Below are 26,807 nucleotides of genomic sequence, written 5' to 3' on the forward strand. Positions count from 1 at the left end.
AAACAAAAGTTTTCAACATAGTATAAACAAAGTTACAATGAACTATGCTCTAAAAAAATTGTAAATTAATAGATCTTTAGTGCTTACTACATAGGATGCTGCCAAGATACATTAGAGCATGAACTTTACTGAAAATAGATGCTTCGTTTTAAAATTTACAGAAAGAAAAAGTCCTACATACTGTAATAAATGGAAGATTCCAGTAAAGAGGATTAAAGGATTTAAGATTTTCACACACCTCACTCATACTATCAAGCTCCATTAGAAGGTCATGGAAAACGGCAAGTGATGCCTCATTTTCCCTGAAACGTCAAAGAAGGATTGGGTAGTCAGAATATGTGTGTGCATTAGATGTTGCAATTGCATTGCCTAGTTATATAACATTCAATATGTAAATAGAAGGAGAGACAGCAGTAGTGTCACTCCCAACCTCAACTTAAGCAATTACCAATAAAGTTACCATAATATGGGTTTTGATTTGTAAACTAGTGCATTACAACCTCAGGAAATTATTTTTCCTGAAAGTATTAGCTAGGATCAGGAAGTACCATACTAATAAACAAAGAGCTTGATCTGTATCAAGGCATTGGAGACGAGGAATTCAGGCAAGAAGGTTAATCAATGCCTTCTTTTCTCTAAATCAAAATTTGTCAGATAAATTAAATTTTGAATGAGAATTCCTCCTCTTTTTGCCTGCATGACCATTAGGTTTATTTCCATTTTTACTAGACACAAGGTTACATTTACATTTACTTCCAGCATCTATATGACATGCTTGAATGTTATGATGCATACTGCCTTATTCTGTGCATGTATTATGTGCCTGCGTGATTGTGATCCACACATTTCGCTCATGTATGCATCAGTTGGTGTGTTTCTTACAACACATATAATGAATCTATAGGTTATGTGCATATGTATACATATGTGCACGATTATGTACCTTCATATGGACATTACTCAATTTGGTAGGACGGGCCATGAGCAAGTACTCTTGGTAAGGCACGAAATAGTGGACAGATGTCCCCGAGAACATTATAAGAAACATAAATAAGTCTCTATAACATATTAGAAGCAATAATTTCCAAGTTCACTGCTCAGTGATTATGTGACACTATAATTTATGTGATTATGTGACATACAAAAATAAATAAATAAATAAGTCTCTATAATAGCTATTTCCTTGAGTAATATTAGAAGCAATAATTTCCATGTTCACTGCTCAGTGATTATGTGACACTAAGAACAATAATAACATATTAAACTACTTGCCTGTTTTCTAAAAATGCCTTAAGAATAAGTTAAAAAGGGGAAAAAAGATTACTAGAAAGTGTAACTAACCTCTGTTTGATGCTTCTATAAGCGTCTACAAACTGAAACTCTCTCAAACATTCTTCCCTTAACTCCAAAAGATTTGCCAATCCTAACTTTCCATAAGCAGCAGGCTCTTCCATCAACCTACATTAATGATGACCAACAAATAAGAACTTATTGGATGATAAGAATTCATTCTAAACAGTATCGAAAACATTACAAGGGATTTACTGTAACAGAATATCTCAACCAAATTGGAGATAATGACCACAGCATTACAATGCTCTGCAAGGGTAAGTGAGACTCAAAAAATTAAAATGTACAAACAGTTTACAAAGTGTTAAAGTATAATTCTCCAACAGCTTAAGCTTTTGGAGTAACTGGTAGTTTCACATGGTATCAGAGTAAAGGTCCTTGGTTCAAATCTCCTTGATAGTAAAAATCTACATGCTATGAAAATCCATATCTTAGTATTTCCAGGGAGAAGGAGAGATGATGATGGACGCAACATCGGACTGTAGAAACTTCCAGATGACAGCAGTTTGCTAAAGATACACGTGTATCTCTGTTTAATGCAGTGTTTTAAAACGTGGATGCGAGTTAAAACGCGACCGAAGAAAATCCTAGTCGACTCGGCACGACGCGGTTGAGTACTCGGTTGATGTGGTTGAGGACTCAGGTTGACGCGGTCACAACTCAGGAGAGACGAAGGAGTTTTTATTGACTATGTAGGGAAAAACACTGAACGCTGAGGCAAAACGTAGAACACGGCCAAGGGAAAAGGGAGTCGACTCGGGGGAGTTCACGATGATGCGGGGAGTTTTAAAAATATAGTTTAATGTTTACAGCTATGTTAAAAGCTGGGCACGCTAGGCTCTATCCAAAAGAGTTATCAGGATAGCTTAACAGATCTGCTTTTCTACAAATAGGCAAGAGTTGTAAATGGCTCATCTTAAAAGGTATGGGGCATTCCACAGATAGTTGTAAAGAATGACACAACTCTCGATAAGAACAAGATGCAGACCCTTGGATGCCCAAAATCAAGAAGTTCCTGGAGGAGTTAGGCATCTAAGGTTTAGTCTGCTTAATCATTGACAGCTTAATAAAGGACAAAAGAAGTTGCTGCAAATTGTAGATTTCTAATTCCTACAAAATTCACTAGAACCATGCCAAGTGTTCCCCTACTAACCCATAATCTAAGATAATGGAGAACCAGCTGAGCTTAATAAAGGACAAAAGAAGTTGCTGCAAATTGTAGATTTCTAATTCCTACAAAATTCACTAGAACCATGCTAAGTGTTCCCCTACTAACCCATAATCTAAGATAATGGAGAACCAGCTGAGAAAATGGAGTTAAACGACTAATTTCCCACAAAAAAACAGAGGCTGTGGCGCACCGCCGTGGAAGACAAACTCTGTACTCTGTAGCGGTCTACCATTGTGATCAACATGCAGTGTCACTCTGCCATAGGGGCCTCTTCATTCATGTTATTTCCCGCTTTTATTGGCTGGCCGTTGGGAAAGTCGTGAGTCGATTTCAGCACTTGACAGTAGCGGTAAACCATGATTCTTGCCAGTGGCAGTCATAAGCACACGGCAGTTGGGACTCCATGGTGGTCGAATGTGCCATGGCACTTGACTCTTCTTCATTCAAGTGGGCCCGCTACATCTAGTTCGTGATCAGATCCATAGATGGGGTGTGTGTTTGCTCCATGGCCACATTGGTTGTATTGGGGTGGAGGGCATCAAGTATTTTGCCTCATCAACCTTGCATATATTATACGAGTAAATAAGACTATACATGGATAATGTAAATAATAACAAAAAACTAGACAAATAATAAGTTTCTCATATGTTTTCCATGTGTTTCTCATGCTTCATGTTATTTCCCGCTTTGATCGGCTGGCCGTTGGGAAAGCCGTGACAGTCGATTTCAGCACTTGACAGTAGCGGTCAACCATGATTCTTGCCAGTGGCAGTCATAAGCGTACGGCAGTTGGGACTCCATGGTGGTCGAATGTGCCATGGCACTTAACTCTTCTTCATTCAAGTGGGCCCACTACATCTAGTTCGTGGTCATATCCATAGATGGGGGAGTGTGTTTGCTCCATGGCCACATTGGTTGTATTGGGGTGGTGGGCATCAAGTATTTTGCCTCATCAACCTTGCATATATTATACAAGTAAATAAGACTATACATGGATAATGTAAATAATAACAAAAAACTATACAAATAAAAAGTTTCTCATTTGTTTTCCACGTGTTTCTCAACTCTCATACACTTCTGAAGTGTTTCACGCAAGTTTCTAATATGTTTCTCACCTGTTTCCCGTATGTTTCCCATGCATTTCAGAAACGTTGCCCCATTTTTTTTCATGCTTCGTAAATGTTTCTGAAATGCGTTTATGGGGAAATGAGTTTCCCACTCGCCCAAGGCATTTCCGGCAACTATGGTTTACCGCTCTCATGCTGATGTGTTCGACGGAACATGTTCAGCTTGTTAATCAAATAATGACAGTGATCACCGTGAGACTCTTTGTGAATACATCCGGGACATAGTTGGATAAATTTCACCAAAGTCTATCTTCTCACTTATGAAATGGCAATCTATCTCAATCTGCTTTGTCTGAGCATGGAAGATTGGATTTTGAGATAGTTTGATGGCACACTGATTATCACTGTAGAGAACATGTCTTCCGTATCTCAAATTTAGGAGATGTCCCAACCATGTAAGTCCTGATGTAGTAAAAGCCATGGACTTGTGTTCTTCGTCTGCACTTGGTCTGGCTAGTCGTTGATGCTCGATGAGATTAGAGAGTCATTGAGTAGAATCCAATATCTTGACATTGACAACTGAATGTCTGGATCATTTTAAATTTCTACCGAAACCAACATAAAACAATCGAATGTTTCCGTTTCCTTCCCCACTGGAACACATATCGAAAACAAAATGCTTATTAAAAGTCAGGTGTTGAAGATAGTCAAATTATGAGACTGGGGGTATTTTGGTCAACTGACCACAAGCTGTATAAGTAACATTGTAAATGGTACTTTCGAAATTAATGAAGCATAGAACTGAGTTTAGATTCCACGTCTTCTCTATTCTATATGTTTATGAGTGATCATCTTTAAGAGATTTTTATAGTATGAACAGAAAAATCGAGCATACATGCATAGAATTTTATCAATCATCCTAAAACTAAGAGGTCAATAAAACCCATCATTTAACACATTGGAATGAGCATGATTACCTTGCCAAGTGAGCAGAAAATGCACGAGCAAATGCATCGCCCCTTCTTTTAGCATCATCAGTTCCACCTTCACTAGCTACTGCCTATCATAAATGCATGGGATTTACACAATAAAACCAATATCAGGATTTGCCCTAGTATTAATATTCTAAATAATCAGGATATATAGTATAAATTAGACACTAGCATTGATTAAGAAGCATATGGAATAGTTGTCATCCACAAACACTCACTCAGGCTAGTTTTACAGTGACAAAAAGCAAGGTCACATGTCTTTTCATATTGGTCTAGGAATCTTGAAACAGAAGGCTGGCTCTGAATGATTTGGATATGCATGGAGCATTCATGGTCTAAAGAAAGTTGCAGACAATAACTTATAAGTAAAAACATTCGAAATAAATAACCAGGAATTACATTGACACGTTACAAGATATCAGAACTCACAGGAAAGAATTCACTTAGAACAAATATTTAGAATTGCAAGATCTATATGCATGTAGATCCATCCATTGGAATCCATAGAAATTAAAAAAAAAAACTGCTTGATTTCAGAAAACTTATTAATTTGCTGAACTATGACTGATGTTCAACATTTAATATAGAAAGAAAAAATCAGCAGTAGCACTGGGACTATCTTAGGAAAGAAACTTCACAAAGAACAATAAGAATTTGGAACTATCTTAGGAAAGAAACTTCACAAAGAGATGGCTGTCTACCTTATCAACAAGGTCAGGCAAATGCTCCGATAATACAGTGAACCAGTACCTATAAGCAAAATATGGTTTGCATATAAGCTGAAAACATTACATAGTTTGAACATTGACGATCATGGTCAAAGTTTGAACGTTGACAATCATGGTCAAAAGTGATTAATAAAACCAATGTCTGGAGAGGAAGAGATGGGAGGGAATCTCCTGAATAGAAGACAATAAGATGAGTAACTTACTCAAGCTCACCGGGATCTGAGAGATCAATAGTGTTTGGTTCGTACCTGTAGAAACACCATCCCATATCAGTTCATTTAAATTAAATGGACTGAAATTTGAGTGTAGCATAAGTTAGTCCTTTTAAATTAAATGGAATAAATTTATACATATAATAGGAGAAATAGTCGGAAACCATAGGTAAATGATACCAGAGACAAATTTATATCTATGGAGCTGTTTCTCAGTTCTCTACAATGACAAGAACAAAGAAACAGTTGTAGCCTGCTGAAAAGAAAATTGTGGGTTTGGTTTCTAGATTTCCGAGAGAGTAAAATACCACAAGACAAAGGTCAATGACGAGAACCCCTCTGACTTTGCATTGCAAATCATAGTTTTGCATGATTCCTGATCAAAGGTAACTTGGACGAAGATTTATGGTTTCTTCATATTGGAACTATCTTAGTAAGAAATTCCAGTCATTGCGAAAAACACCATCCCTTTGTTTTCATCAAATCAAAATAAATGACATTTATGGTTTCTGAATTAACACTAAACAAAGCAACTCTCAAGGATCTACAGGATGACAACTCAAGTCATTATATTTTTGTTAACATGTGTGATAAAACGCAAACTGCAAACAATACATGAAAATAAGATCTGATTCTATGCATACACATGCACACACAGTAGTAACCATGAAATTAATTTGACCTTGTTTGTGTTTCTTGGGGCATTGTTCAAGATAAATATAATAGATATTGTTGTTTCTCATTCCTGATTAAAATTATGAAGACTACACAATTCATTAGTTTTACATTGGATCCTATTAGGATATGTTTGGATGTAAACCAAAATTGCACTTTCGGTGCAATTAGGGCTTTCTAGGTTGCAGCTTGTGTGTGAACTGCAAACTAAATTGCACCCAACGTGCAATTTGGGCGTATATACAAATTAACCCTTTACCTTTTCTTAAGAAACAAGGTAGACCAGTGCTTAGAACAAGTTTAGACTAAAATCGGGAAGAAAATGATGCTATTTTAAAATAGGAAGAAAATGATGGTTAAACTTTTACGCCACCAGGAAGGAGACCACGACAAGCAATGACTTGGTATATATGAGAAACAAAAAACAGGAACCCAAGCTCATTCTATGATCCATCTATGCAAGTTCCATACTTATTATTGACATACTTGTCGTAGTATACCCTCTGCAAACTGTGTCCTAAAGTGGATTTAAATTTCCGGTTTTGGTTTTGGCCTTGGCCGAAACCAAAATTTCGGCCGAAATCCGGGCAAAAAAAGTATTATTTTATTATTTCTGAAATTCCGGCCGAAATTTTGGGATAATGCTATATTTAAAAAAAAAATCAATTTCGAGAAATTTCGGTTTCGGTCCCAACCATGGTCATAACAATACCATTAGAAATCATTCGAGTTGTGGCACGGATGGAGAGAGGTTTGCCAAAGTTCGGAGTGAAGGCGAGTGATTGTGCAGGAGTGGGAACCGCCACCTCCCGGTTGCCGGAAACTTAATTTTGATGGCTCAAGTCTTGGTAAACCGGGACCGGCCGGCATGGGGGTGTTCTAAGGGATGAGAGGGGGTCGTTGATTTGGGATTTTTCAAGCCCTATTGGAGTGGCCGATTCAAATTAGACGGAAGCCAAAGCGGTTCATCAGGGAATCAAGTTTTTAGAAGAAGAAGATTTGCAGGGATTGGTGATAGAAGGGGGCTCTCTTAACGTGATGGTTGAAGGGGTCTCATGTTTAACCCTGGAGATTTGCATAGATTTTTGAGGAAATTAATGATATTGTGGGCAATTCCTCCATCACCTTTCGCTATATTAGGAGATCGGCAAATGATGTGTCGTATAGGTTGGTCAGGAATGGGGTGTGATTGATGACCCTAAAGCAGTTCGACTACCTCCCCCGCCTTGATATTCAAAAAAAATAATAATAATAAAATACCATTAGACAACAATTTATATAGTTCACTAACAATTCTTCAAATTAACTATAAAGGCAACCAAATAAAATACCACATACATTTTTGAATCTTCCAATAATGGGAACACCTCCAATGTGGGTACGAGATGAAGTACACCAATGTTCAAAGCAGCACTTGCATCAGAACGCAAAGTGTATCCCTTAGAGGAGGGTCGTTCAAAGCCTCCAACACCCGTTGTTCCAGGTGGAGCCATTGGAACAGGAGCAGTAATCTTAGTGCCCTTCTGCACAAACTTCTCGATCCATGATATCTGCATAGGACACACAATCTATGTCACAAATATCGATCTTGGGAATATCTCGGGATATATTTTTTTTTAGGATTATATCAGGAAAAATGATAAAAAATTATTTAAAAATAGATAAAAATATATTAATTAAGAAAAAAATAAAAATATCGCGATAAATGAAAATATTGCTATATTTATTAAATTCTAGGGATTATTTCGGGATTTTGTCATTTTATGAAAATATCTTGATAAAATCTCTATATTTTGAAAATATCAGAGATATTTCATATTTGTGACATAGCACACAATATTCACAACATGTAAATCATGGTAAAAACTTGTAATGAAAGGCATAATTCTAGAGGTAGCAGGTTTGAATTATCAGGCAAATGCTTGCCGAGAAAATCTATTGACAACAAAGATCGTGAAACCTTTTGAGAAAAACTAAGTTTTATCTCAATTTTGAAATAAATGATTGAAAGATAAATCCAAGCACAAAATGAATTCAGATCGTCCATCCGATACATATAATCAAACAAACACTACAGATCTACACACAGTATATGAAAGGACTAGGCAGATAGATCACTCAGTTGGGTGCCGAGTAAGAGCCATCAATTTCATATTATATACTTGCCTTTTCATTCAGATCTCCTAGTGGTGGACCATTAATCTTTCCTCCCACGTAAGGATCACCTATTGGAAATCGTTCCACAAGATGATGCACCATTAAGTCATCAAGACCATGCTTTTCGTAGCTCATGAATGCACCAAGAGCTCCTAGAAAGCCCTCGTGGCGCAGAAACATAGCTTGTGCCTGACCTTTTGACCTAAAATAAATGAATCTTGCATTCAAGTATAAGGAGAGAGAATCTAGAAATAATAAAAAAGAACAGAAACAAAGAAGGTGCAACAAATATTGACAGTCCTTACAATGTTGCTTGAAGAAAAGAATACAAATATAAATAGTTAATAAGAATAATTGTCAATAGTTCTTTAAGATTAAGTGCCGACCCCAACTAGTTTGCGACAAAGGCTTAGTTGAGTTGAATTGAGTTCTTTAAGATTAAGTATTCTCATGCTACCAACAAATGAACATGAGAATGCCTAGTCTTGAAAATATGGACAAAGTTGTGACAGTTTTTTTTATATTTACCAGTAACGAACTGCAGATGAAATAGTATCCATGGTGTAAGCATGACCGCGTATGAAATATCCTCCAAAAAAGATCCTCTTGAGACCATAACGAAGAGCATTCAAGTAGGAGATCTAGCAAACAGAAACTGAAATAGAATAAATAATATCATCCTACAAATTATTATCACCAAGATTGAGCTTAGAAAGGTTATGAGAAATATTTCAGATGCATGAAGATAAAAAAATGTATGAGAAAATGTGCATGTAACATCAATAGGTCTAGAAAATCATAATAAAAATTACCATCTCAACAGTAGAAACTGCACCCAAACCAAAAGCATAAGTAATTCCACAAGATAAAAAAAAAAATGGAAGCGAGAACAAACTCTTTATTAAATCAAGAAAGTATTACAGCGAAAAAAAAACTGGACAAGGTGTCCCAAGAAACAAGTGTGAGATATAAGTTCTTTATTATTCATGTTCTTTATTTATGTTTTACACGTAAGGATGTTTTGGTATTTTTATGTGTATCCTTTTTTTTAACAGTGAGAAATTATATTAAAAAAAGGCAGAGCCCCATAACCAAGATGGTCAAGTACAAACCTAAGAGAAAAGGAGAAACGAGAAAAAAATGAGGAGAATACATCCAGGAATAATGGCGACAACACTAGAATAAATAAATGGAGGGAAAGCGCTAAGATTCCGATCCACATGTAAGCTAAGGTATCACTACATCAGAGGGGTGGTCAATCAGAAGAATCAACTCCCTAGACACCCCAAAACCAGCAAAAGCATCTGCCTCAGAGTTGGCCGACCACCACACATGAGAAATCTCGACTATATGACCCTCCAACCTATCCTGGATCTCCTCTGGCATCCGCAAATCTCCACGGGTGACCATCATCATCTCTCTCTGCCATCTCACTCACCACATTAAGGGAGTCCCCCTCAATTATCATCTGATCCATCTGTGATTGGTCGAGCAACTTGACCCCATGGAGTACTGCCTAAACCTCTGCTTCGATCGCATCTTTGGTCCCGATTGGACCCGAAAAATTCTGAACCATGTCGTCTGCTGCCAATCTAAGGAGCAAGGTTTTAAATTTCGGTTTCGGTACTGATTTCGGACCCCACCGAAATCTGAAATTTCAAGCCGAAATTTGGTAATAATTAAAAAACATTATTTAATTTATTTCGAAATTTCGGCCGAAATTCAGAATTTCACCAAATTTGTGTTTTGGTCTTTGGATTTCGGCCAAAATTTAAAACCATGCTAAGGAGGCCCCCAATACCTGTCGGTCCAGGGCTCCCGAGACTTGAGCCATCTAAGTTCAGCTTAAACTTCCCTATAGGAGGATGCTGCCATCTGGGGCGTGGTCCATTTCCTCCCACGACTTATAGACGGATTTTGACCAAATTTTTCGAACCGGTGAGAAGAGGTAACAAGGGCCAATTGGTTAAAAAAAGATTGAACAGTAAAAGAACCTTCCGGAGTCCATCTCCACATTCTCTCAACCATCCCTGACCTCTTGATATGAATTGATCTAATTCTAGTTAGGAGAGAAGAAAGCCAATCAATTTCCCAATTGAAAAAATTTCTCCTGAAGTCTAACCACCAATCCACAGCTTCATATGACCTCAGAATATATCTAGCCACACTACACTCTTTCTTGGAGGCTATTCTGAAAAGAATATGGAACTCATCCTTTAAAAGGCCATTCACAGACCACAAATCTAGCCAAAACCTTTATCTTATCCCCACTTCCCGCTCTGAACCGAATTCCATTAAGACAGTTTTGAGGTTCATTATATCCCTCCACACAGTTGTCCCAATAATTCTATATTTGTCTATGAGATCCCAACCTCCAAAACTAGGCCCATATTTTGCATCTATCACAACTCTCCAAAGGTGCTCCCTTTTGACTCCAAATTTCTACATCTATTTTCTCAATAAGGCTTTGTTCATAAATCTAAGCTTATGTATCCCTAGGCCACACCCTTTGACAGGTTTGCACACATCACTCCAATTGACTAGGTGATACGTCCTACATTCTTCTTTATTGTTCCACAATAAATTTCTTTGTAGTTGTTCTAGTCTCTGAATCACCGACACTAGGCACAAAATTATCGACAAGAAATAGATCGGGAGGCTGGCCGAGACCGTCTTGATCTGAGTGATTCACTAAGGGAAAGAAGGCTTTTTTCCAAGGGGCAAGTTTCTTTTCCATCCTCTCGATCACTGGGTCCCACAGACTGCGGGAGGGTCTACCAATGCATAGAGGAAGGCCAAGATAGGAATTTTGGATATCGCCATTCTCGCATCCCAGAGAGGCAGCACATCTCACAATCTCTATATCGGTCAATCTCAAACCCATGACTATGGACTTCGAAAAATTCACTCTTTCGCGGACATAGCATCATAGCATCTAAGAACAACCATAAGGTTCTTGAGCTTCCAAGTATCGGGACAGCTAAGAAGGAAAGTGTCATTGGCATATTGGAGGTAGGAAATCTCAATCCCCTACTAACAATGAAAACTTCAATCAAACCGTTGCATCTGGCATAGCAGATCCCCAATGGAAAGACACCCTCCTACATGAAGATAACACAATACATGTCACATGACTTTTCACTTCTATCCTTTTCCTTCTCTTTTTCTCCTCTAGTTCTCACTTCTACTACTCAACTTCTAAGGAAGTCTACCTGGTTTCAGAGCAGATCTAGATCCAAGGGGAGCCGGATCCATTGTCTCCACATCCGAACACAGAAGAAGCTATTCTTGATTTAAGAGAAGAGATCCCCCCCCCCCGCCCCTCAAGGTTATACAGCTGACCTCATCATCTATACGACACATTTCCCATCTGACTTGAAGGAGATGAATGTTTTTTATAGCCTATCAAAGAGGTATTCATGGAAAAATTTTAACCAATTCTTTTATTTATTTTAAAGAGAGGTTATGAAGATCTAAATTTCCAAATTTTTGGAACTCAAGAGTACAGATTTACAATATTTTGCTCTACTCTCTCTCTCTCTCTCTCTCTCTCTCTCTCTCTCTACAGAAAAGAGTTATTTTTTTTAGGGAAGGAGGGGGATCCACTTAACCCCATCAGTTTTTTATGGTGCACACATTGGAGGTGATTTGATTTCGACCAGATCTGTGTTGAAACTTGAATGTGTTGGACACATATCTTGGAAGGTATTCTGATCATGTACGAGGCCTACTTTCCAAGATATTTCGATGCGATATTGTTTCAGAAAAGGTCGTCTTGAAAGTATATTTGCTAATTTTTTATGGGATACTACAAAGCATGGTCAAAAACATCACTAGGTAGGGAAAAGCTTTGAAAACCAAAGGATGAAGGAGGTCTTAATATGAAGTCCTTGAAGGACTTATGTGGTGCGTTCAGAGTTAAGAGCATTCATAATATGCACCAAAAATTAAACATATGGAGTTCTTTCATGAAGTCTCGATATTTAAAGGAGGAGAGCTTCTACTTAATGGTTGGCAAAGCAGGGGACCCGAAACTCTGGAAAGAAATGCTTTATATGAAGAGAGGACAAATAATAGTAGGTGGATTATTGGTGATGGCAATGTTTTGTTTTTAGACAGACAAATGGTTTGGTGATAGTCCTCTTATTGGCCATGTTTCTAATGTTGCGTGTCTGGATTTGAAGCTTTATGTTAAAGATGTTCTCAATGTGGCGAGTGAGTGGGATCTTTAGGTAGTGAAAAATAATCTTCCTATTGGGGTTATTAATAGATCAAATGTTTATCTTTAGAATTTCCCCTCACAAGGACAAACTAGTTTGGGCACCTAACAACTCAGGTCTCTTCTCCACTAGCTCAGCTTGGAATGTGATTCATAACAAGACTCCGCTAAAAATTTGGCCTAAGTTCATTTGCAAGGATTTGTCGTTGAAAATCAATTGCTTTCTTTGGAATTTATGAAAGGGCGATCTATCTGGACAGTAGGGTAAAGGATATGTTTCTTCCTACCCCTCAAAATGCAATTGTTGTGAAGATGCTAAGGAAGAAGACCTCAATCACTTTTTTGTCGAGAGCGACCTTGCTAGAGCTTTGTGGATCCATTATGTGAATATTTTAGATGTTCCTTTGGTGCAAAATCAATCTATCTTTGCTAGGCTTCTCCAATGGTTTGATTTATCAAGGCGTAAAGAAGGTTCGGATTTTGGCTTCTCATTTAAAATTATCCCATCTATTAACACTTGTGAGATTTGGAAGGAAAGATGTAAGCGTCGTATGGCAGGAGATTCTAAGTCTCCTAATATCATACTTAAGGTTGTTTCAACCTGGAGCATTTCGCTATCTAGATATTTCACTCCTACTTGTGAAAGCTCTCCCTGGGAGTGTATGGCTCTTGCTACCATTGGCATTTCTCCTAAGAGGTCTTTGAGGCCTACAATCTGACTGAAACCTAGAGCTTGAAGACAAAGTTGAATACGGATGGTACGTCTAAAGGGTAGTCCTGGTATCTCTGGTAGTGGCGGTATCTTTAGAGATCATATGGGTAAGCTTATCTTTGCCTTCTCTCATTTTTATGAGGTCGATACTAACTTTCAGGTTAAAATGAGAGGCATTTTAGATGGCCTTAGATATAGTAAGGTCATAGGGTTCACAAAGGTTTTGATGGAAGCTGATAGTGAGGTGTTGATAGATATGATTAACTCCAATAAGGAGCCACCTTGGTCTAGTAGCTACTATTGGCAGGATCTTTTGGACCTTATCTTTTACATTAACCTTCGGTTCTCTCACCAGTACAGAGAAGGCAATCAAGTAACAGATGCTCTCGCCAACCATGCTTGTGTTTTACGAATAAATAATACTTTTTGGATGTGGAAGGATCTCCCTAGATGTGCTAGGGGAGCTATGAGATGCGATTCATTGGGCATTCCTGGTATTTGATTTAGTTGATTCTTTCATTATTTTTTCTTTAGGTGTTGAGGCAAGGCGGCATGTGCTCCTCTAACATTTTTTCTCTAATATCAATAAAATTTAAGGTGTCAGCCCGTGTTCCTAGACAAATTTCAGGTTAAAAAATGCATGTTTCTTCATATTCTTCTCATCTGTTATTTGTGAGTAGTCTTACCAAAGGATTAAATGGTATTGTAACTTTTTTCTTTCATATCGTATCTTTTATGAGCTAAAAAGGAGGAGGATGATTGGTGGTGGTCCTGAGAGTGGCACCTTATACCTTATTTATATATTGGATCCTCAACCTCTGTGACTCCATTGTGGATTCATCATGAATAAAGATTGGGTGATATCGCGGTATTCTCAACTCCGTCATGTTTTTTTATATGGTCTTCATCTTTTGTTTAGTGGTTTAAAACTTCAAGGGATTTTTAATGTGAGATTTTCCAGTTGCCCAAACATTGTAGAACCTCTTTTACTCAGAGTATCAATAAAAATTCGATTCCCTTCATACTGTGCACTGACGTGTAGGGTTCTTCTCTTATTGTTTCTTTGTTTGTGTTGGATAGCTATGTATGTGTGTATTTGTGTGTATGTTATGCCATAAGGGCATAGTTGTATTTTGCTCTTTTCCTCTCTTAATATAAATTCTTGAGTGAAGGGAGAAGCCCTTAACTCATTCTCTTCTCTCTCAACATGGTATCAAAGCCCTAGGGTTTGTGTGCCCTAGGGACCTTCATCTCCATCTTCTTCCTCCACTCTTCCCCAACTCTCCCCCCGCCCCCCCCCGTCCCTGTTTTCCAGCCCCTCACCCCCTGTTTTTCTCCCCCCCTCCACCTCACCAGCCCCTCCATCACAACAAACTCTCTCTCTCTCTCCCATCTTCACCATCCTATTCTTCCCTAAATCCCTTTTTCTTCTCTTCTTTCAATGACCTAAATTTTTGTTTTCCTCTTTTTCTCTCCTATTCCACGGCTCCGATCTATTCTCTCCTACGGCCATAGCTTTCGCTCTTCTCTTTCTCATTTCTCATCGGGGCCACGTCACTCCGGTGGAGTCCATTATGTGACTTCCCTTTGATCTCTTCTATTTCCTCTCCTTTTGGGCTGTCATGAGCCTTTTCTCTTCCGATGGATCCATCGGATACTTCGGATCCCTCCCTTACTGATCCTCCGGGGGCTCCTTCTCCTTTGAGCTACCATCCCACAGTGTACTCTCCCTCTGTTGAGCAGTCCTTTCCCCAGATGGCTTCGGAGCGTCTCGACGGCTCCAATTATCTTACCTGGAGGAGGGCTGTTGAGACCTATCTTCTCGCTGGCGGCCGAGTCTCTCTCATTGAGCGTTGTCCTCCACCCTCCTCTGATCCCTCCTATGACCAGTGGCGTCAGGATGATGCGATGGTTCGCACGTTGCTGTGGCAGAGCAGGGCTTCTCATATTTCTCGGCCGATGATGGACTTGGCGACTGCCAAGGATATTTGGGACCATGCTGCTCTCATGTTCTCTGGGGTTGATAACCTCACTCGCATTTGTGCGACCTACTTTGAGTGGATTTGTCTGGAGCGTCGCGATTCATCCCTTTCAGACCATTACAGTAGGTTTATCTCTCTATGCCAGCAGCTCGATGTGTTTATGCCCCTCACTTCAGATCTGACGATTCTTGCTCGTCAGAGGGATCAGCTTCGGGCTATCCACTACCTTGAGTCTCTGGGCCCGGACTTCTTACCATTCCGCCAGCAGCTGATTGGCTCAGGGGCCATCCCCTCTATCCCAGAGATTTACTCTCGTGCTCAGCCGTGTGCCCCGAGTGGCTCCTCCACTATGCTTCCTTATGAGGGTTCTACTCTTGCTTCTTATGATATTGGGACTTCTTCCTGCCGAGACACTGGATCTTTTGGTCGTGGCACCAACTCCTTTGCCCGTGGTCGCGGCTCCTTTGGCCGTGGTCGTGGTCGGCCCTATTGCACTCACTGTCAGAGGGATGGTCACGATGTTGAGACTTGGTTTTGTGCTCCATCCGGAGCTTCGCCACGCCCGTGCTGCCCACCTCTCTGTTGCATCCCCTACTGATGGTACCTTCCAGTCTTCTGGGTCGGACCATCCAGAGGACCCCTTTGAGTTTTTTAGAGTTGATTATGAGGAGCTTCAGCGTCTCCGCCTTAGCAACCGCCCACCTTCTGCAGTTGTTGCCCAGTAAGGTAGTTCGCCCGCTTCACTTCTCACTAGCTCCAGCTCCTGGATCATTGATTCTGGGGCCTCCCATAATGTGACAGGTAATTCCCACTCTCTTTCCTCATTTCAGTCCTTCCCTTCTCAGTCTCGCTCTATCACTCTAGCCGATGGCAATAGAGCCCCTATTTCTGGTATGGGTTCTATTTCCCCTCATAAGGGCCTTACCCTCTCTCCTGTATTGTGTGTTCCCACCTCTCCATTTAACTTATTATCAGTAAGTCAACTTACCAAAAATTTGAAATGCTCTGTCTCATTCTTTCCCTCATATTGTGTTTTTCAGGATCTCTTGACTGGGGCGACGATTGGAACGGGTCGTGAGCTGGACGGCCTCTACCACCTTCAGTACCACCCCTCTCTCACCATTTTGAGTAACTCTGCTGATGCCTATCAGTGGCATTGCCGTCTTGGTCATCCATCTCTTCAGCGCCTTCGGCAGACCTCTATTGTCTCCTCTAGCATTCAGCCATTTCAGTGCAAGTCATGTGAACTTGGGAAACACCATCGTGTGTCGTTCCCTTCTAGGCCTGTATCTAGAGTGTTGAGACCTTTTGAGTTGGTCCATTCCGATGTATGGGGTCCCTTGAGGACCAAGTCTCTTTTTGGGTTTACATACTTTCTTGTATTTGTGGATGATTTTAGTCGGATGACATGGGTTTATTTACTTAAACATCGTTCTGAAGTTTTTCATTCTTTTTCGCACCTTCTATGCTGAAATTACTACTCAATATGATTCTCCTCTTAAGTATTTAAGCACGGATAATGCCCGGAAATATTTTTCCTCTTCGAGTGGTTTTGAGGAGTTCTTAGCGAGTTGTGGTATTCTTCATCAGTTTTCGTGTGCATACACCTCTCAGCAAAATGGTGTTGCTGAGAAGAAGTTGCGATCTCTTCTTAACATGGCACGTACTCTACTCTTTCAGATGCATGTTCCTAAAACATATTGGAGTGATGCTATTCTTACTTCATGTTTTCTTGCTAACCGTCTTCCCTCATCAGTGCTAGCTACTCACTCTCCCTTCTCGGTTCTTCACTCTCACGGTGACCATTTCCCTCTTACTCCTCGTGTCTTTGAATGTGTGTGCTTTGTCCACAAGCTGAGTCCTGGTGTGGATAAACTCGACCCCCGAGCTGAGCGGTGTGTTTTTCTGGGATACTCTCGTACCCAGAAAGGCTATCGGTGTTATAGTCCTCGTCTCCGTCGGTGCTTTGTCTCTGCTGACGTCACCTTCTTTGAGTCGGTTCCTTATTTTCCTAGTCCTACCTCTCCTCCTCCAGTGTCTCTGGACCCGCTTCCTCTTCCGCTTCCGGTTCTTCCTGATCGACTTCCTCCTACCCCTACCCCGGCGCCCTCTCCTTCAGTTTCACTGCCGGCTCCTCCTCCCCCCTCTGGCCCTATGCAGGTCTATCAGCGTCGTGCCCGCCCTAGCTCACCTCCAGCTCCACCTGTGCCCCTCTCATCCCAGCCTGAGACTCCGCCGTCCCTTTCTCAGGTATTAACTTCTCCTTCTGCCCCTCACTTAGATTCTCCCATTGCATCTTGTACGCGCTCTCGTACTACAGCTCATCCTATATCTTCTTATGTATCTTATGATCATTTTTCCCTTACTTTTCCCAGCTTTGTGTCTTCCTTGTCCTCTGTCTCCTTGCCTAGGTCCTTACAGGAAGCTCTTACCCGCTCTAGGTGGCATGCTGCTATGGTGCTGAGATGAGCGCCCTTCAGGCGAATCACACTTGGGATCTTGTTCCTTCTCCTTCTGGCGTCCATCATGTTGGATGCCGCTGGGTTTATGCCATCAAGTACCTTCCCGATGGCTCTGTTGAGCGCCTTAAGGCGCGGTTAGTCGCCAAAGGATACACTCAGACGTATGGGATTGATTATACCGAGACCTTCTCCCCTGTAGCCAAAATTTCCTCGGTTCGTGTCCTTATATCTTTGGCCGTCAATCATGGATGGCATCTTCATCAGCTTGATGTCAAGAATGCCTTCCTCCATGGTGAATTAGTTGAGGAGGTGTATATGGAGCAACCTCCAGGGTATGTTGTTCAGGGGAAGTTCACTTCCTCTGTTTGTCGTCTTCGCAAGTCATTATATGGCCTCAAACAATCTCCTCGTGCATGGTTTGGCAAGTTCAGTGACTCTCTCATAAGCTATGGTATGAAACAATGTGAGGTAGACCACTCTGTGTTTAGGCTCAAGTCTGATGCTGGATATGTCATTCTCATAGTCTATGTAGATGACATTATCATTACAGGGAGTGAATCTTGTGGCATTCAACGATTGAAGACGTTCCTTCAGACACAGTTCTCTACAAAGGATCTTGGTCGTCTTCGATACTTCTTAGGGATTGAGGTATCCTATTCAGGTACAAATGTTTCCCTATCTCAGCAGAAATATGTGTTAGATCTTTTGGATGAGACTAGATCCTTGGGGATCAAACCTGCTAGTACTCCCATGGAACCAGATACTAAACTTCTCCCAGAAGAGGGGGACTTATTAGAGGATCCTGGCCGATATAGGAGACTTGTTGGAAAGCTCATATATCTCACTGTCACTCGTCCTGATATCTCCTATGCTGTGGGAATAGTTAGCCAATTTATGAGTGAGCCTCGCACTTCTCACTGGGCTGCTGTGGTGCATCTTCTTCGCTACTTGAAAAGTACCCCAAGCAAAGGGCTACTTTTCAAGAAACATAGTCACATGAGATTAGAGGCCTTTTGTGATGCTGATTGGGTTGGATCTCCAGCTGACAGACGATCCACTACTGGATATTGCACATATGTTGGGGGAAATCTTGTGTCTTGGCGCAACAAGAAGCAAAATGTTGTGTCCAAGTTAAGCGCAGAAGCCGAGTACATGGCCATGTCTCACACTTGTAGTGAGCTCATTTGGCTACGTTCTCTTCTATCTGAGATTGGGTTTCCTCCATCTTCTCCTGCAGAGTTGTATCGTGATAACAAGGCGGCTATCTATATTGCAAACAATCCAGTGTTTCATGAGCGTACCAAACATATTGAAGTAGACTGCCACTTTATTAGACACAGGATCCAGCAGGGTGTGTTGCGTACTACCTTCACTCGATCTGCCGATCAGTTAGCCGACACCTTCACCAAACCATTGAGCAAAGCTAAGTTTATTGATATTTGTAACAAGCTGGGAATGTGTAATATATACATTCCAGCGTGAGGGGGAGTGTTGGATAGCTATGTATGTGTGTTTGTGTGTATGTTATGCCATAAGGGCATAGTTGTCTTTTGCTCTTCTCTTCTCTTAATATAAATTCTTGAGTGAAGGGAGAAGCCCCTAACTCATTCTCTTCTTCTCATCTCTTCTCTCTCAACAGTTTGGATATTGACATTTTTGTTTCCTTTGTAGATGAATTTTGGTGACCTACTTGGGCATATCTTGTGAAATAATGAAAGATGTGTTTTTAATGGTATCTTATGGAAGATCTTAAAAATGTTAGATTCAAAACCAGTTCAAAATTATCCACTCTGAGAATGGAGGTGAGCATACTTCTCGTGATCATCAAAATTATTTGTTGGAGAATGGTATTGGGTACCAAAGTTCCTATCCTCACACTCCTCAACAAAATAGAGTAATGGAAAGGAAAATAGTCATCTTCTTGAGGTCACCAGATCCTCATTCAAAGAATGGGTGTCCCCAAAGCATATTGAGATGAAGATGTCATAACTCATAACAACATCCTTAAAAAGCTAAATCTAGCGCCAATATACCAGATAACAATCACCACACTTAAATATGCAAACATATATTATTTCAAACATGTCATCTCTTAATTGGCAGATTTTTATAACAAGATGGTCTATGGAGAAACTTAGATCTGAGCAACCTACCTGCCCAATATTGTATGATATCATTAACAAGAGAGACAGGGAAATATCTTCACGTTTGTAATCAGAAATCTCCTTATTTTCAGAAATTGTCTTCCCAAAGCTGGAAGCAATAGCTGATGCTGAAAGACCAATCTGAAAATTTTAAAAATTTTGGGAATGGTTAGTCCTTTTAACATGAAAAAGAGAACATCATAATGTGCATGACAACATTACCCAGATCTGAAAGGCTCTGACCAGATAAAATTCACATGAGCCATTCATTTAAGTTAACAATGCTGAAAAGCACACAGACTGACATCAATAGTTGTGGAATATTTCTCCCAAAACCAAGGATGTAGATAGCAATGACAATGCCATGGTTTTAAATTTCTCCAAAATTTCCCTGAAACGAAATGTTTCCAGTTCCATCCCCACAGAAACGAAATCTACACGATTTCATTTTATGTCACTATTTCCCCGAAATTTCCGAAATTCGACAAAAAATGGTCCGAACAACAAAAAAATGGAAAGATGTTGTATTTGCATTTTATTACTGTAGAGAATGATATTTGGTCAGCAACATCATTGAACTACACAACAAAGTGACCTTATCTTATACAAGGGATGTCAGATTGGCATGGGACCAATAATACGTAGTAACTCTATGTGGTATCGACATAGAGTTGGGGTCCTTAGAGGGGGGACCAGTCATTGTACTTTCTAATACTTCATTACATTGTACTTCTTTATTGACTTTGTTATTCCAAACACGCACAACAACGCATGTCACTAGGTGTCCTAATTAAGCCATTATGGATGACTTTCTTGCTTATGTGATGGTTTCTAAGTATGTATTTGTGCTTATTCTAGCATTTCCTAAAGTTTCATCTTAAAAATTTGTCATTTGCATATGTTTTTAAAAGATTTAAAATTTTCATCATTTGCATATGTTTCCGTACGTTTCCATGATTTTACAAGATTTCCACTGAAACTAAAATGTTTCCATTTCCGTGCCGACCAAAACCGAAATTTAAAACCTTGGACAATTCAAACGGATTGCATCTTTCCCTAAAAATTAACATGAATATTACATCATGTTTGGGTCCTCTTGATGATTCAGCATATCAATTTAATAATCATTAATTGATCACAACTTCAATTGCTATTGTAAGGCTTAAATTAGGAAAGATTTAACACCAGCCTTGGCCATGGAATATATATATATAGAGAGAGAGAGAGAGAGAGGAAAATGATTGTGAGCTTGAAGCTCATATAGCTTATATGAGCTTGAGGGCCCCAACACATGTGGGCCTACATTGTTAGGATGATCCAAACCATTCATTTGAAAGGCCCCTACATAGATAGGGTGTGTACAAAAAATCAGCTCCATAGGATCATCCTAACCCATCCAAAAGTGGAGGGCAAAATGGACAGACACCGTTTGCCAAACACATGGGTCCCACATTTTTTGTGGTGATCCGAACCATTCATTTGCAAGGCCCCATCATAGATAGGGTGTGTACCAAAAATCAGGTCCATTGGATCATCCTAACCCCTCCAAAAGCGGAGGGCGAAAATGGGCAGATTTGTCGACAAACAGTGTCTGTCCATTTTTCCCTCCACTTTTGGATGGGTTAGGATGATCTATGGACCTGATTTTTTATACACACCATATCTATGTAAAGGCCTTCCAAATGAATGCTTTGGATCACACCAAAAAATGTGGGACCAATGTGTTTTTGGCACTCGAGCTCATATAAGCTATATGAGCTCGAGCTCACAAACAGTTTTCCGGTTTTCCCTATATATATATATATATATATATATATATATATATATATATATATATATATATATATATATTACGTACACAGTACATCTATACACAATTATCTCAGCATTATGTCTCATATCACAACTATTTCTGGAGTTTTAGCTTATTCGGAAAATGGCTCAGATTGTTTTTAGCCTCCATGTTCGAATGTTCGAATGTTCTCTGTACAGCTATGTTTCATAACTGGCTGGGTATAGGGTGAGTCCACACGATCATTTTCAACTCCAACTAAAAAAATCTGTGTACATATTTACAATGTAAAAATTGGAGATTTGAACAGAGTGAGCCCACATGATCTTCGCTATAATCAACGAAAATAAGAAAATGGCATTTAAAATAATTTCTTCTAATTTGGTTAACTTAGTTTTATTATGAACCAAGGTTGAGATAGAAAATATAATACCTTCGAATAGTCCTTGCCACCATATATGTCTCCAACAAGCATGTCTATAGCACTATTATCTCCTCGCTGACTCAGCTCTAACAACTCATCGAAACTGGAATAAGAAATGGATGTGTAAGCTATAAATGAAAGACTGCAATTAATTGGATGACAAATAGTATTCAAAACTGTGAAGTAGAACAAACAACCTCTTGCACTTTGTTAAGAGCCTTCCCAAGCCCCAATAAGTACCACCTCCAACATTTGTACCACTAACCCGCTGAAAGCTCCCATCTCCATCCACCTATATCCAGCTCAAGATAGATATCATTAATAGAAATGTTAAAAGACCGCATGCTAGTGATGCTCGATAGGAAATAATATGAGAAAGAAGATGAGTACATACCTTGATCATACCAACACCAGAGCCAATATTAACAAGAAGATAGGGAAACAAATCATTTTGATCAATCTGCACAAATTCCTTCCGGCCCTCCATGTGTGTGAAGGCTTCATGGCGGATTGCCTATAAAAGAACCAGTTACAACACCTCTTGAGTTGCTAGGGTAGTCTGCTAATATGCCAAAAAGAAAGAAAAAAATAAAGGACATAAATTCTAGACTAGCATAGAATGTGTTATTTCCTATTTCAGTACATTCTGGAAAGCACAGGACAGATAAAATTAAATAAGAAAGGCCATAGAATAGCATGAAACCTATATTACAATTCAAGGAAACAATTACTGACATCCTCTTATGAATACATAGAAGAAGGCAACTTAACCAAGATATTCCAATTCCATGCCGATACCCATCACATAAGATATAGTTTCTCATGTGCAATACTGGATATAATAAGATTCACTCAACATTCTAAGATGGTTGACTGGAGATTATCCACATTTCAACAGACCGACATCTATCCAATAGGCAAATTCAAAACTTGAGAAGTTGGAAAGTATGATGTAAAATGCAACTCAATAGGAAATTGGCATTACACCTGAACTAGTAACTATGCTGAGAAGTCAAGTTACAACCTATCTCTTGTTTTTTTTTCTTTGTAATTTTTTTTACCTTTTATTCTTAGAAAGCAATCACCAAGCTTTTTAACATAACGTTCACTTCATCAAGAAAATTAAAGGCCATCCCAATGGATTTTGGTTAACATTCCATTGGAAGGTGGTGGCAATTAGTGGAGAAAGGAGAAACCAGTGCAGAAGTACGAAAAGCCTCCAATACGTTATTTGAATTTCAACTTTGATAAAAACACGAGGGTTATTCCGGTTCTTCTGCCTTCCAGAATTGGTGGTATTATTGAGGGGGGGCTAGTATGGCGCTCTCAGGAGCATTAGCCTTCAAACTGTAATGATGCAGAATGTCGAGGTTTCATGAATAGTTTTAAGAAAACTCTTTGTTCTTTCTGGGAATTATCTTTTGCAGAAGGCAACACACCCAATCTAATTAAGCGGGGATCTGTCCAATGATCCATAGAATAGGAGATTATTTTTTACCATTGATGCAATCCGGGGCCTCAAATTAGTTTTAGACATATACTTCAACTATGTCTCATCTAGATGAAATGCAGGTTCTAGTAGCAGTTTTAGATATTTTCTTCAATCATGTCTTAAGAGAGGTCCATTTCCCAACTCTCATGCTCAGGACATCAAGAGAGGTCCTTGCGCACCCACCCCCCTTTCAAAAAAAAAAACCATGATTTGGTATTCCTTTTTATCTTTTAGTTTCTACAAAAAAATCATTATTTGTCAAAAAAAAAAAAAACTAAAAGACCTCTTGGAAGCACATAATATTGATATCTTAGGAAACTTCAACAGGGACTGATATTCTCAAGTCATTTTCCATGAAGAATTGTGATGGTAACAAGTGGGTTTCAGATTGCAAACAATTGAGGCTAGTTTTCTACAGTGTAGCATTCATTCAATTACTCTTCCTTGATAAATGAATGGAGGCTGTTCTTCAAAATAGTTCTCAAGTTTCAATGCCAAATTGACATTTAATACAGTGTTCTCATTTGGAGGTCATATATTATGAGATAAACAATTGTGGAACCTGAGTTCTCTTTGCTGAATATACATCTGATTTAGAGATGGATTTAAACATTCTCCCCAGCTTTTTGGGGGAAGGTCCAAAAACAGAAAAATGAACATGCTAGATGAAGACTGCATGAGAAGGTGTGATACATGCATACGAGGTTCCATAGAATAGATATTTATTTTCAAGGAGACCCTTGTAACAAACAGTAGAGGGAAAATAACCCTCTTTTATCACATATTAACTTTTCACCTCAAAGCCCTCATATAATGATACATATAACTTGCCCCCTATATAATACATTGTTCTGAAAAGTTCTCTCACGTGGTTATTTTCCCTTTACAAAAACTTCACCTGCACATAACAAGGAGGTCAAACGAAATTCATAACCAAGGAGTGTGGAACAACCAAGAATTCTAGGATTTGTTGGAAGTTGATCCAACCTCTAAGGCCTGCTGTTTCCCTAACATTACCCTTTCATTCTATAAAGTATCCTAAGTGCAGGTTGTAGGACTGGTTAAATCAAAGGTCAGATCCCCCTGAACTTAAAAACAGATTCTGTGCTTGTAAAAGTTCAGCCAGTCATGAAAATTAAATGAAGATTAATGAAACCAGCAAGTGAAAAATGAAGGCATTAATTCAAATAAATTTCATAATACTAGAACATATCATAAAGATTATAAATCAAACAACATCGCAATAAAGTGAAAGAAAAAATATAAATGTTTGATCAGTATTGAATGTAAATTCTATGGTCTGAGCACTAACATTAACGCCAATCATTTTAGTAAGAATGAACAAGAGAGTGAAGACAAGGCATCAATATGTTCCTTAGTGGCCCTTTTCTGATATTCAGAAAAAAGCACATATACCAAAAAGAGCACTTTGGAATTAGGATCGCACCTTAAGCAAAAAATTTGCTCCAGCTACAAGACAATCCATTTCATCTTCCTTGTCGAGACTAACTCCCAGCCTCTCTTTGAATATATCTGCAAATTTGTATGCCCCACCACCTGTGGCCTTCTCATGACCTCTAATTAGTTAGTAGATCACAAAGAACTCAAGTATAGATAGCAAGCAGTAGATTATGGGTATGCATTATTTTGAAAAAGAAAAATAAGAGAAAGAAAGCCACAATTGACTCCCACTTATTAGACAAACACTAATGTTACCCGACCTTAATCATGATTTAGAAAATAAAGATTAAAAAGAAAAAAGAAAAAAAGAGATTTGAAAATCATAAATCTCAAACACCCATTCTCTCAATTGAAGAAGATGGATGCTTAGATGTGGTTCTAATGATGGCAGGACTGCACATGGATCTGCTCTCACACAAACCTCAAGAGCTCTCAGACAACAACCCCATCGACGCCCGCAAAGGCTTCCCATCAACATAGCTGCTCTATTAAAAATTTAAAAATGAATCCCACAATTCTTCCCTAATCTAGAGAGACTTTCTATCGAAAACTCCGTGACAACAAGTTTCATCTTCCTCATTTTACACGAAATTGTAATCATGGAAGATGTGGTAATTCTTGTATGTTGATTTGAAAGTTTGCGGATAGAGAAGTCTCCTCACTTCTATCATTGGATTTTGTTTTTTATTATTTTTGAGCCAGCGTGGTGACAAACACGACGTGAGCAAAACATGGGGCTTTGATTGCAGGATTAAGGTTAGCATTTCTCTCGCAATATTACGAAAATATCATAGGGTTTTAAATGCAGAGTGTGTCTTTCTAGAAAACCAATTTTCACAAAATTTCAAGAGATTGCAGAATACGTGATTTCATACTTTGAGCAAAGTAAAAGTTGCTTCAAATTTAATGGTAACCAGAAAAAGCTTTAGCAGTTACCTTAATTATTACACTATCATAACGTGGACTCGCAGGAGGGCTACAATGCCATGAAGGTGAATCTTTCCCTACCAAAATAAATTTAATTGGAATCAGCACCAAACATTAACAACAATGGACAGTTTGTTAAAAAAAAACATAACAAAATTATACACAAGAATAAAAATTACTAAGAGCACTCGTGGTTTTAAATTTCGACCGAAATCTGAAATTTCGGATTTCGGTGAGGACCGAAACCGAAACTCCCGAAATTTACCAGATTTCGTTCGAAATTTCCAAAATTGATAATAAAATAATAATATTTTATTACATTAAAGAATTTCAATTGAAATTTCGTCCCAAAAAATCCGGAGTTTCGTTTGCGTGTACCAAATTTCACCTGAAATTTCGGGATTTCGGCTGAAATTTTGGTTTCGGATAAGTCAGAAATTTTAGCGGAAAACTGAAATTTAAAACCATGAGAGCACTACCAAATCTGTACATTTATTGCTTATGATGCAAGGAAACTGAATCTAATCTCTCCCTACCAAAATAAATTCAATTGGAACCCGCACCAAACATTAACAACCGTTAACTTACCAACTTCTCCAACAGCTTAAGCTGTTGGAGAAAGGCGTTATTAATCTTTTATACTTTAACACTCTCCCCACGTGTGGCTCACTTGGCAAACACGTGGCACATGTGGTCCCACTTTGGGCCGACCATCGAATGTGGATTTTTGCTATCCGGGAGGTTTGAACTCGAGACCTTTGGCTCTGATACCATGTTAACTAACAAACTTCTCCAAAAGCTTAAGTTGGTGGAGAAAGACATTATTTATCTTTTATACTT

The 26,807-nt window shown here is 39.1% G+C and overlaps 1 protein-coding gene across 3 annotated transcripts in view; it reads right to left on the reverse strand.

Annotated features, from left to right (window-relative positions):
* The window catches only part of LOC143855194 (pantothenate kinase 2-like), a 50,685-nt gene that overhangs the window by 10,235 nt on the left and 13,643 nt on the right, over nucleotides 1-26,807 (reverse strand). For all 3 annotated transcript variants that reach the window (XM_077365416.1, XM_077365417.1, XM_077365415.1), the window contains 14 exons: nucleotides 25,977-26,044; nucleotides 25,027-25,143; nucleotides 22,482-22,601; nucleotides 22,285-22,379; nucleotides 22,097-22,190; nucleotides 19,881-20,012; nucleotides 8,881-8,993; nucleotides 8,362-8,554; nucleotides 7,534-7,745; nucleotides 5,512-5,556; nucleotides 5,282-5,330; nucleotides 4,566-4,648; nucleotides 1,342-1,458; nucleotides 239-302 (listed from right to left, as the gene is read on the reverse strand). In XM_077365416.1, the coding sequence (XP_077221531.1) occupies nucleotides 239-302; nucleotides 1,342-1,458; nucleotides 4,566-4,648; nucleotides 5,282-5,330; nucleotides 5,512-5,556; nucleotides 7,534-7,745; nucleotides 8,362-8,554; nucleotides 8,881-8,993; nucleotides 19,881-20,012; nucleotides 22,097-22,190; nucleotides 22,285-22,379; nucleotides 22,482-22,601; nucleotides 25,027-25,143; nucleotides 25,977-26,044 (1,502 nt within the window). The remainder of the gene's footprint in view (nucleotides 1-238; nucleotides 303-1,341; nucleotides 1,459-4,565; nucleotides 4,649-5,281; nucleotides 5,331-5,511; nucleotides 5,557-7,533; nucleotides 7,746-8,361; nucleotides 8,555-8,880; nucleotides 8,994-19,880; nucleotides 20,013-22,096; nucleotides 22,191-22,284; nucleotides 22,380-22,481; nucleotides 22,602-25,026; nucleotides 25,144-25,976; nucleotides 26,045-26,807) is intronic.

Source organism: Tasmannia lanceolata, unplaced genomic scaffold, assembly GCF_043159265.1.
Source record: "Tasmannia lanceolata isolate RefF3 unplaced genomic scaffold, GAP_Taslan_0.1 ptg000020l, whole genome shotgun sequence".
Classification (NCBI taxonomy): Eukaryota; Viridiplantae; Streptophyta; class Magnoliopsida; order Canellales; family Winteraceae; genus Tasmannia; species Tasmannia lanceolata.